The sequence below is a fragment of the Danio rerio genome, chromosome 4 (assembly GCF_049306965.1).
Source record: "Danio rerio strain Tuebingen ecotype United States chromosome 4, GRCz12tu, whole genome shotgun sequence".
NCBI lineage: Eukaryota > Metazoa > Chordata > Actinopteri > Cypriniformes > Danionidae > Danio > Danio rerio.
In genome coordinates, this window is record NC_133179.1 from 24224216 (window position 1) to 24236470 (window position 12255).

Here is a 12255-nt window from a genome sequence, read left to right on the forward strand (position 1 = left end):
TTTGCATACTTAAACATAATGTCCCATTTATACATCTATCTTGATTTGTATCTAGATTTCTATCTAGTATTTATTAAGAAGCTGCAATTCTTATCTCATTTTTGGACAGTTGTAGTCTGTGCAATAGTCGTTAGGCATTATTGACCATTATGGTTTATTGTTCTACTATAGTAATCATAATATTTACACTCAGGTGTTAAATTTGATCTCTAGAATAGTTTACAATGTTTTATAAAAATAATTTACTTTATTTAGTGTCCGTTTCATTAATTCATTACATTCAAGTATTTCAACATTGTTTTCCTTTTTAAAGAGTTAGGGGCTGATCATACCGAACAAAAATGTTCTAAAAATGTTAGGTGCACCACACTGCCTTTTTTGTTGACAAGGGAAAAAAGAAGTGTGGTGCGCTTTTTATTCTGTAGGCAACCACTGAATCAGCTGTGCATTATGCCCGAGCGTTAATGATATTGGTATTGCAACCACTAGTCTTACCCCCATCAATAAAATCTTAATAAAAACACTACTGTCAACTCAATGGAAAACCCGCCTCTGCTTTTATTTGATGGGACAATAAAATTAGACGCATTTGACGAAGCACGCTTTTTCCACTCAGAGTTGACTTTTTTCAACTGCATGCCCAGAACATGCAACGACAAAAACATGAGGCGGGCGGGACACATAAGCAGCGCACAAAATGCTCACTACCGCAAAGACTGTAGGATACACAAGACATGTCACTCATACAGTTTTAATGGGGTAAAGCGGTCAACATGGCGAACGAAGCCCCGCCTACTAGTACTGGAGCCAATCAATGATCGCTTCAGACTGACGACTCTCCAAGAGAGGGGCTTGGACCAGCTTTGAGTTTCTGCAGATTTTGTGTGATTCGAATGTTTAGAAATGAAAGACACAGTTGTTATTTAGTTGTATTGCTGATTCTTAATATGAAATTTAATCATACGCTTCGAAAGCAATTTTGGAGAATTTGGTGTTTGACCATTTAGACAGAATGCCCGAGCATACTGCTTGAGAGACGTTTAAAGATGGCCACTTTGTGGCTGTTAAAACATTCAAACCGTAAACCATTCAACAGTTGTGCCTTTCAAAGCAAAACACGTGTTCGGTGTGATCGGCTCCTTACACAATAGTTACTTTCACTGGTAATTAGTTACTTTTTTAATAATGTTTCTAACTCTTACTATTTGTGAAAAGTAAATAGTAACTTGCACATTATACTTGCATATTGGTATCTGTTGTGATTTGCAGCTGTGTTTTCTCCGCTGGAGATTACTTCCGGTATTCTTACTGAAATACAACTCCCAGAACTCTTTGCACCTATTACCTTACAGCAGCTGACAATAATCTGGACATTCAAACACAGACACAGCTGTAGCTTGTTCTCACTGATTACATGGACTGATTAGATGGACTATATATATACAAGTCACTTATATACGAGTCTGTTTTCTTTATTAAACATTATGAAGCATTTTTACGGGTCTTGGTTCTCGTGTTGCTACTGATTCTTTGTCACCTAGCCAGACCTTTTCCCTGTGTTTTAACTAAACCTTTGTTAGGTTACCCATTGTACCTTTGTTAAATTACAAACCTATTGTTTCGATTTTGATATATATTCAGTGATTTGTTGCTTAATTTGTGCTTTTTTTATTTTCAGTAGATTTTATTTAATTAAAAGAAAGTTGGCCATAAAAAGAATAGTTGATTAATAAAGTTCTGAGATCAGTTGAAACTTTTCTGAAGTTTTAAAGCCTTTTGTTTTTTCAGTCACGCAGGAAAATAAAATGACAAATACTGTACATATTTATTGACTAATATGTTAGCCATCGGTTTCCAGTTATTGATATTGGTCAAACATTCCCTATTGGTGCTTTCCTAATCATACTCATAAAGATAATGAATTACTTTTTTAAAGTAATATGCCCAACTAGTATTTTGTTTAACCTTATTCAGCTGCAGTGTCTTGTGCTGAAAGACACTGGGACTTGATATGATTGGTCTGGACTGGTTCTTTTCCCACTGTCCACCACACTTCACACCTATGCTTTGTTTTAACAGCAATGGAAGATTAACCCGTCCACATTTGTCACGTATTGGATTTCCTTCTGCATTGCTCTGTATCTGTCAGTCTCATTCTGCTGTCGACTCGGCCTCTTTTTGATAGATCATTGATCTCCGTCTGAGAAGCACTTACAGTAGATCAATATCTAAGAAAGATCACGTCCCTCTCAAAGGACACACTAAATGCTTCTTCAAACGCTCACAATGTCTATTTCTCTTGACAAACAGATGATGTGCTCCATTACAGCCGTCATACAAGCTGATTATATTGACAGAGGACACCGAAAGACCAGCTGTCATGTCAAATTTGAAATGCATTTATCAGTAAAGCCTGTTTTTATTAAGTGAAATTGAATTAGGATGTAATTGGAAATAATACAAACACATATTGATCTTACTTTTCAATAGGGTTGATGTGATTTGGTCAATTTTACAGTATTGAGTAGTGATCTTTTGTTGATCCCGAAACAGTGTTCCTGTTTAAAACCATTCTGACCTCTGAAACTAATCTTACTCACCCCTAAAATCAAATGGAATGGATAGGTGATCAAGAATGGTGTAGAAACGAGTTTGTTTACTTGGCATTAACCTAAACATGTCCCTTGAATCTGATTGGTTGATCGGGATGTTGTTTCAAATTGAACCATTTAATACATCTGCATGTTTTGAGTGTATAGAATATTCAGATTACATTTTACTTAACCTCCTAGGGCTTGAGCGTCCACATATGTGGACAGCACATTTTAGCTCTTAAGTGGCTATTTAAAATACTATGAATGTTTTATATTTTGTTACAGACAGTGTCATCCTGCAACTGTTTTGCAGTATAGGAAACGTCCCAAACACTATGTTTAACTGTCTAAAATGAGGAAAAAATAGTATTTACTCTCTGATAGTTAAAGCAAGTAAAAAAAAAATGTAAATGTTATATATGCATTAAAAACAATCAGGAAAAAGTGTTTTATGTAAATTCGGACCACGAGTCTACATATATGGACATCATTTTTCTCTAAAAGTACATCATATCAAAAGATTATACTTAGATTTTATTTTGATTAGGTTCTAATTATCCCAAATATCAAAGAGAAATAAAAAATGCATGTAAAAAAACACCTTGGGCCTTAAGAGATTATATGTGACATACTAACTAAATAATCAAACACTGTTTCACAAAATGTAATGCACTTGACCTTCCATTTCCACTGTGTAAAATGAACCAGAAGTTTTATATCAATAATGCTTTTAATATAAATAAACATAATTCACACACAATGGTATTTGTGTATATTTGCATTACGCTCAGATTATATAAGTACACCCCTCACAAATCTCTCTTTTAAATTCATATTTTAAATAGGAAGCTATACAGTATTATATTTGTGAATATACATTAGTACTGAAGCCAAATCTGGAGCTTATCTAACAAAGCAAAACTTACCACAACGGTCCAAAAACTAATACACCCTAATTTATAAGTTATAGACAAATATTAAATACTAATTTAAATAAGAGAAAAAATCAATGAAAAAAAATATGAAAAAATTTAGTTGAAATTTTGTATGTTGTAATTTCGTTTTTGCTTAAGTTTAATTGCATAATCTTTTAATTTCAATGTATGTTTGGTGACTAAAGTATTAATTTAATAAATACATCTGTTTAATACGTCTGTTTTGTTCAAGTGCAACAAAATGCATTGCCTATAGTCACTGAGAATTGGATAATTGGTGTACTTAATTATGCTGAATGCTGTATATTTGTACACTACCAGTCAAATTTGGAATAATGAATAATATAATAAACGTATTCTGCTCACGAAGACTGCATTTATTTAATATAAAATACCATACCATACCATTGTTATTTGGGAAACTGGTAGAATACCATTCAATGTCCAAGTACCATTTTACCTAAAAGTGCTTTTTTATTATGAGAAATTGTTCAAGAGTGAGTTTAAAAGGTAAAAAAACAAACTAAGAAAAAAAAAAAGATTGTAAATAAAAGTCATTATTTTAAAATTTTGTTTCTGTGAACTTTCGAAACGATTATTTTTATGAAAAAATTTTAGCAAATAAAAATGTGTCAGTTTCCATGATACTAGCCAAAAAAAATTCAACGTAGTAAAAAAAAATTCTGTAGTGATTGTAAGAATCTTTATTAGTGATTTCGCACAAATAATAACTGATCATAGTAGAACAGCAAATCTTCATAACATAATACTTTCTGAATCTTTAAATCACAGGAATCAGGCTTTAAATCACAGGAATACATTGAATTTGAAACCAAAATTTTTTTTCAAAAATTTGAAAAAAAAAATCTTTAAATTGTAATAATTTTTCACAATTTAACAGCTTTTTAACTGTATTTTTGATCAAATAAATACAGCCTTGCTGAGCAGAATTGTCTTGTTTTACAACATAAAATATCTTATTGATTTTTTAATTTTTTAATGTTAGTGTATTTCTGTATACATGTATTTATTAAGATTCTTTCTTTTACTTTTAACAATTGGTGAAGTTTGTTCCTTGCCACTGTCACCACTAGCTAGATTAATTTAAGACTTGTGCAGCTGCACATCAATGGATTTGCTCTTCAGTGTTTGGACTTTCTGCAGTAAAAATTAAACCACACTGAACAGAACTAAACTGAATTTCAACTCTGAAAACTGGACTCAAACAATTTCAGTTTATTAGAACGTCTATGCAAAGCTGCTTTGACACAACCTGCATTGTAAAAGTGCTATAGAAATAAAAATGAATAGAACTGAATTATTAATTTAATCTTTTAATAAATATTTATTTTTATTAAGCAGCGGTTCATTCCGCTGTGGCGACCCCGGATTTATAAAGGGACTAAACCAACAAGAAAATGAATGAATGAATATTTTTATTAAGCATTTTTAAAGAATTAAAAACGCACATATGTCAATGATAATTTCTGTATTGTCAAATTATATTTATTTGACTAGATGCCATTCATTTTAAAAGCTTACATTTAAATAATTTATATTGTTAAATTTATATTTAATGCTTTATTAACCGCTTAAAGCTTCAGCATCGTATTTGATTTACAGATTGAGAGACAGACGGTGACAAAACACTGTCAATAAAATCTGAGAATTAGCCATTGTGTGTGTTTTGGCATACAGATCTGTGGGTGAGAAATATCTAAATGAAAGTGCTTGCAAACGTTGGACTTGTTTTTTTTTTTATTTACTGCCTTCATCAAGACCCTTCTAAAAGCATCAGCGGTTGAATTCTAGCAGATTGAGGATATTTACTGATATAATGAAAGCTAAGTGGCAGAATGGTGTTGTGGATGCTCTGATTCTTCATCTGATTGTCATTCTGCATGCGACTCTTCACTGCTGATGAAGCTTCTGGAGGCTTTTGCTCTTAAAGCATGAAACTGATTACTGAGCTATTAAATGCAGCCCGACAACAAAGTCCATTCTCTACTCTGCTTTACATCATTGTTTGAATCTCTTTCCTGCTGATTTCTCCCTCTTTGAGAGAGAGACTAAAGGAGAAAGTGTTTGGTGGCTCTTTGTCTCCTCTGTCAGTCAAGCTGATCTGGGCTCTGATTAAGTTGCTCTAATTGGACTTTGCTTCAGAATCGACGGGTGAACAATGAGACACTTTAATGAACGGCTCGTGCTGCGGTTTGTGCTGTCGTTTCACAAACTGAGAGAAATCGCTGTGCCATTAGCACCGAATCACATGCCAAGAGGCGTAGATACAAAGAACTTTATCCTTTAAGTCAAAGAACAAACCAAATAACTAAAAACTCTCTCAGAACACATAAACTCAAGCGCTCAGAAGTGCTTTGTTACAAACTAAAAGACGTCATTGAGGTGTTTCAGGCACTTGAGATGTGATTTTCTGCTTAACCTGTAAGCTCTGAGTTGATTTCTCTGTGTTTTTGTGCTTTGCATGAGCAGAAAGACAGAATGTCTCTGTTTGAAGGCCAGAGGCTCTGCAACTGCTCCAACACTCCACACACAGATGGTGCCTTTACATAACGGACGCATTCATTACATCCACATCATTTCTCAAATCTCACGCTGAAATCATCTCGTCCTTCAGTTTAGAAATCACATGCAACATGTCAGAAGTGTCTTAAGGTCACCAAACAAAACAACCTCCATCTTTTGTACAGGCAGCATCTCTGACGTGACATTTGAACAGTCAGACGGGACTCTCTTTATAGCGGGCGACAAAATAAAGGTCGTGAAAATCTGGAGCCTCATTAAAGGGTTCGGCATGTTTCAAAAGGTTCAGTCAAAGGATCCTGCAGGACGTCAATCAATAGAGCAGCAGTAATGAAAAAGGCTCATTAGTGACACGAGAGCATGTGTAGAGCTTTCAAAAGATGCCAATCCTGTTGTACTGTAAATCACAAGACTGTCAACAAGCAATTGATCATCGCGTGTCCTGTAAACAACTGAAAGCTTTATGAAGCGCAAGGAAAAGATTTTGAGACAGAACATCATGTGCTAACTCTTGTGAGAAACAAGCACACTTTAGCACGTCTACTTTAAAAAGAATATATTTGTGTTATTTTCTGACATACTGCATAAGCACATGCTTTTTTACATTAAAATTGAAATGTACAGTTTAGGATAGTCATTTTAATTACAGTAAATACAAAGCATTACACTTCATTCACAAGGGAAACATATCAGCTAGACTGCTACATTTTCCTCATTAGCACTGAACATTTCAAATGTAATTACAGGTAATGTTATAACTATAAAGTCTCTTAAAAACCTGCTACAGTAGATAATCCAGCTTAAGCAGTTAGCTGTGTTTTTGAAGATGCTAGCTGGCTAATATGTTACAGAGAAGCAGAATGACAGTCTTGTACATAACACAACTAAAGCCGGCTTTTCCAGGAGGCAAAGATGAGAAAGAAATGCAGAAAGAAAAGCACCGAAATGTTTGTGTGTGTGTGAAAATGATGAGGGTCTTAACCTTATTAGCAAACTGAGCAACTGCTTCCCAGAGAGCGTTTACAGAGTAAAGCACATGATTAATATTACATGCCTGCTGAAACACACACACACACACACATTTGGAGATGAGTGAGCAGACGGCAGGAGAGCGACAGACAGAAGCCCAGAGAGATTGATGCCTACATTCAAATGAATACAGAGAGCTGACAGGAACCCAATGGAGCGAAACGAGTCGTCCAGAACAAACACACTCACACTTACAACTACATACAGCACACACACAAGTCAATACAGCCACAAACACACACTTTCACAACACACGCAAGGTGCGTGCCAAGGTGCCAAGACCAAACACAGACGCACGCGCCTGCAGCACTTTGAGGATCAATAACACAAGAACTGTGTTGATATCGACACTCTTCACTTCTTTACACCAAAACGAAACATGAAGTCACACAGAACCGACAGCAGGAACAATGAAAAATCTGATGAGAAGAACATTTATCACCAGTTTTAGCAGCGTCACTGAAGCCAGATAAAGATGAAGACATTTCACCGGCCGGCTTACCTAATTTGGGGAGGGAATATTTGACTTTGAAGTAATCCTGGTAAAACTGCAGGAGTCTCTTGGTGATGCGCAGAGCGTAGTCACCCGATCCGCTCTGGATGGCATCAGGTCTGGCGTACAGCCGAATCTACAACAACAACACAACAGAGAACAGAAGTCAGAATGAACTCTTGTTCAGCTCCCTTGATGAGAATTGTAGAATAAGCCATGGTGAATTTATCTACCAAACGCCTTCATCTGGCTGAATATTTCATTCATCTTTCAAGTGCATCCGCCATCTATTATGCAAAACATTAAAAACTAGAGTGCCACAAAATTAAAAATCAATCATTTTCACCCAAGAACCTTTTTTTTTAAGCAGGGCAACCATGATTGCAATGTTATTATTGAATTATGAAAAACTGCTACCCATAAATCTTAAAAAAAAAGATTCACCAGAAAAGTTGCTTTTACCAGTGGAACTGAAGCCTGTTCTCTATATTTATTTTATTGTTTATTTATTTATTTGCAACTTATTTATGTGATTTTTACCATTATTACTCCACTCATCTGTGTCTTATCCTTCGCAAATCATATAAAAACTTTATACTGATTTAATGCGTAAAAATGACATGTAGTCATCAAATTCACAGAATGTGTTTTATGTTTTATCAGAGATACCCAAACTAGGGAGCTCATGCCAAAGTTGGCCCATAGTAACCTTTGATTTGGCCCGCCATCCAATCTGAGAAGATTGATGAGAATGATGGGCATGATTTCGAGATTGTCTATTCCAATGCAATGCAACCGTTTGTTTGTTTGTTTTATTGTTAAAAGCTGCTATTAAATGCTTCAATTAAATAATGTAAATGAATCAGATTTTGTTCAAATGTACATACTGTCACCTGACAATGCAGAGAGTTTGGTGAGCAAATAAAGCCAAAGGCAGATTCTGCTTGACTAGTGTATTCAGTATTGAACACCAATGTATAGAAAATGTGATTGTTTATGTTTTATTGCAATAAGTTTCCATTTAATTTAATTTATTTCCAAATTATCCGTGGCAACTTTAATGTATTATAGTTTGGTATATTTACCTTCGACCCGTGGATCTCAATGATATTGAAGTCTTGCACATATGTGCATTTCATTTTTAAAAATGCTTTAGCAGATTTCAGTCTTATTGTCCCCAAAACCATCAAGATACTTTATATGTTATTATTCATCTATAGTATTCAGATACTGCTTATATATTTTAAGGTTTCTCAATAAAATGTTTTTTTTCATGTCTTCAAGCTGGTTGGCTTGGTTTCATGGAATTCAGTGACCTATACTGATTACTGCTTTAAAACCTTTGGCATATAAAAAATTACTGGGGGGAAATAGATAATCAGCTCTTGTGCACTTTTATAAAACTCAATGCTATTAAACTTCAGCTGTTGAAAAATGCCATTTACAACTATAATATGTCTTATTTCAATTGTAAATATGCATTTACAGTAAATTAAGTAGAAATCTGAAATGTTAGATTAATATTAGAATTCAACAGAGATCTTTCATTCTGTGTCAGCAGTAAATAATTAAATGTGTGTGAGAGAGGAAGTGAGAAAGGTGAGAAAACGAGTGTGAAAGAGGAAGTGTGTGAGGTGTGGCTCACTGGGAAATGTATTCCCCCTGTGAAAATGATCTTGGACTCTTTTAGCCGAAGGCTTTCTGAACGGTGCAGCTTTCTGAACGGGCATCCATCTAGTCTGAATGAATGTCCTCCTACACTAACAGAGTCAGCCTGCAAAACAAGCAGAAGGAAAGCCTTTGTTTTACAGCCTGGCAGCAATGCGCATTGAATTGTGTGTTGTTTACCGCACATGTTGCTGGCGTATCGATCAGCTCCATGTCTGATGTAAAGATGAATGGCTGGCACTTAGAGCAGAGGAAATGATTGGAAGCTCGATCAAATCAATGTGATTTTAAAACAACCTGTAATTAGACAAAGCGCTCAAGTTGACGATCAAGAGGCGCTTCATTAATCAGCCGTTGTGGAGATTGTTCGCTGACTCCAGTGTCGACTGCTTCATCTGTTTGTTTGTTTGCTTTTGTTGACGGCAGCGTGACAGAGACTTAAATGGGGTTAATTGAACTGTAATAGACAGATTCTCCACGAGCCGCTGCTCAACATTGATAATAAGCTCTTTTTGATGAAGCTTTAGTTGACATTCAGAACACCACGATGAGCTCTTGACCTGAAGCAAACAACCTGTTGAGTTATTATGCTATACATGTCTGTATATGAGAGATACTTCACAGATACTTTACATAATCTTTTCTACATCTGTCTGATTGAACTTTAGTTAATATTGATCCATGTTAGAAAGTCTAGCTACTAGTTTATTATTAATTTGTTGTGTACAAGAGTAGTTTAGCAGCTTGCCTGACATTCATGCAGTTATAAGCTGATGTTTTAACTGAAAACCTACATTTGTGTGTTGAGGCATTAGTATTCTACTGCTAAAACCATCATTTTGCCCATTAAATGCTGTAAACATGCTTTTTGATCTGGGTGAGTAATTTCATGAATATCTAATGAGCACATGTAGTATGGTGGTGCTGAATGTTGATTAGATATTAGCGGAACATTTGTCATTTTAATGATAAGATAAATAAAAACTGACTGACACTAAACCAGAGGATTTAATATCGGCTGATATTAAACACGGTGTTGTGAATCAAACATGATGCTTTCAGACAATCAGATTACAAGATCCTTTTGTTTTAGCAGTTTTGGTAATATAATATCCAATTGGTTGTTTTTTTTTTGTGATGAATTTGTTTGATAGATGGTTGGCTGGATAGATGGTTGATTGGCTGGATGGATGGATGTGCCTTGTACTGTGTAAATTACGAAAATATAAACAACACTCTACAAAATATAATAGTGAAACTAAATTGTACATTTAGGGGTGCAACATCTCGTCACCTTAAAATGACATTGTATAACTTTAAGAAGCGCACAGTAGTACCTTAAAGTAATTTACATAATCATTTAAATAAATCACAATCAACAAAACAACTCTTCAAATAGAAAGATCTTATTTGTTATTTTTCTAGTCCTGAAAATAATGAAGAATGAAGAATATATAAATATATAACTTTTTTATTATACAGTTGAAGTCAGAATTATTAGCCCCCCTTTAATTTTTTTTTTTTTTTTTTAATATCTCCCAAATGATGCTTAACAGAGCAAGGGCATTTTCACAGTGTGTCTGATCATATTTTTTTCTTCTGGGGAAAGTCTTATTTGTTTTATTTTGGCATGAATAAAAGCAGTTTTTAATTTTTTAAAAAGTCATTTTAAGGGCAAATTTATTAGCCCCTTTAAGCTTTTTTTTTTTTTTAGAAATGTGTTGAAAAAATCTTCTCGCCATTAAACAGAAATTGGACAAAAAAAAATAAACTGGGGGCTAATAATTCACAAACAATAAATTCTTAAATCCTCTCCCTCATTTGCCCATTTTTTAATTGAAATGTATTCCTTGCTTAAAGCTACACAATTATCCAACAACAACAACAAATCTGCAAGTTAATTGAAAATTATGACAATATAATGCTTACAGTAAGTTAGTCTTTGATGCTTTCTGTGTTTTTGTTTTATTTTGTACTTCCCCTTTCTTCATTTTGTTCTCTTTTCTTTTCTTTTTTTCTTTTCTATTTCTTATTTGTTACTTATTGTTCTTATCACTTTGTATGTACTTGTATTCCAGTCTCCTACAGATTACCCCCTGATTTATATTGCACATTTCTTATTTTCTAAATAAAAGTAAAAAAAAAAGAAAAAGTACCTTAAAGAATACAATTGATTACATCAAAGTACTTCTGTAAACCTTTTTTTTTTAAATTTAAAATGTAAAACAGTACAGAATATTCAATTCTTTCTTCTTTTCTTCTGTTTATACTTCTGAAAAGCATATTAAGCATAAAGATATGGTGTAAAATAAACCCCATGTACCAAATAGCTAAGAACAAGCTAAACAGAAAACAGGTGTAATCTTTGATATTCCATCCGTTTCACTTTTGAATTGATGTCTATGCCTCTGGATTGATGGATATATAAACAACTGGACAAACAGATAACATTTTAACTACATCAATAACTGTATATTCTTCATTAATTTAGAATTGACTATAGTTAAAATTCACAACTACCATCTAAACATTTAGCATCTTTGTTTGGCTTGCAATGTTTAGAATACTGTATATTTATTTAAAGGGCACATATTTTACCCCTTTTTCAATATTTAATATAAGTCATATGTGTCCCCAGAATGTGTCTGTAAAGTTTTAGCTCAAAATACCCATCAGATTATTTACCATAGCTTTTTTTGAATTTGGGAAATTTGATCTGTTGTGGTGCTATGGTGGTGAATTACATTGTGTTGTTACTGTCTCTTTATATTACAAACATGCACTGTTTTAAAAACATTTTAAACTTGTAAAACTAATTTTTGAGGTGCCGATTATCACAGAGAGCTGATCCCAGTTGCTTTTCACACATCCTGTCTTGTGGATATGATTATATGAGTTACTACAGAGACATGTTACGGGGCTGCCAATCAATTCGGTAGGTGGAGAAAATTGCACTCCTATTTTAAAATCAGGAAATAAAAAAAGAGACTTATTA

At 34.0% G+C, this 12255-nt stretch overlaps 1 protein-coding gene across 1 annotated transcript in view; it reads right to left on the minus strand.

Annotated features, from left to right (window-relative positions):
* The window catches only part of trhde.2 (thyrotropin releasing hormone degrading enzyme, tandem duplicate 2), a 211446-nt gene that overhangs the window by 185181 nt on the left and 14010 nt on the right, over window positions 1-12255 (minus strand). Inside the window, exon 3 of the mRNA XM_685797.10 lies at window positions 7602-7728. Within this exon, the coding sequence (XP_690889.3) occupies window positions 7602-7728 (127 nt within the window). The remainder of the gene's footprint in view (window positions 1-7601; window positions 7729-12255) is intronic.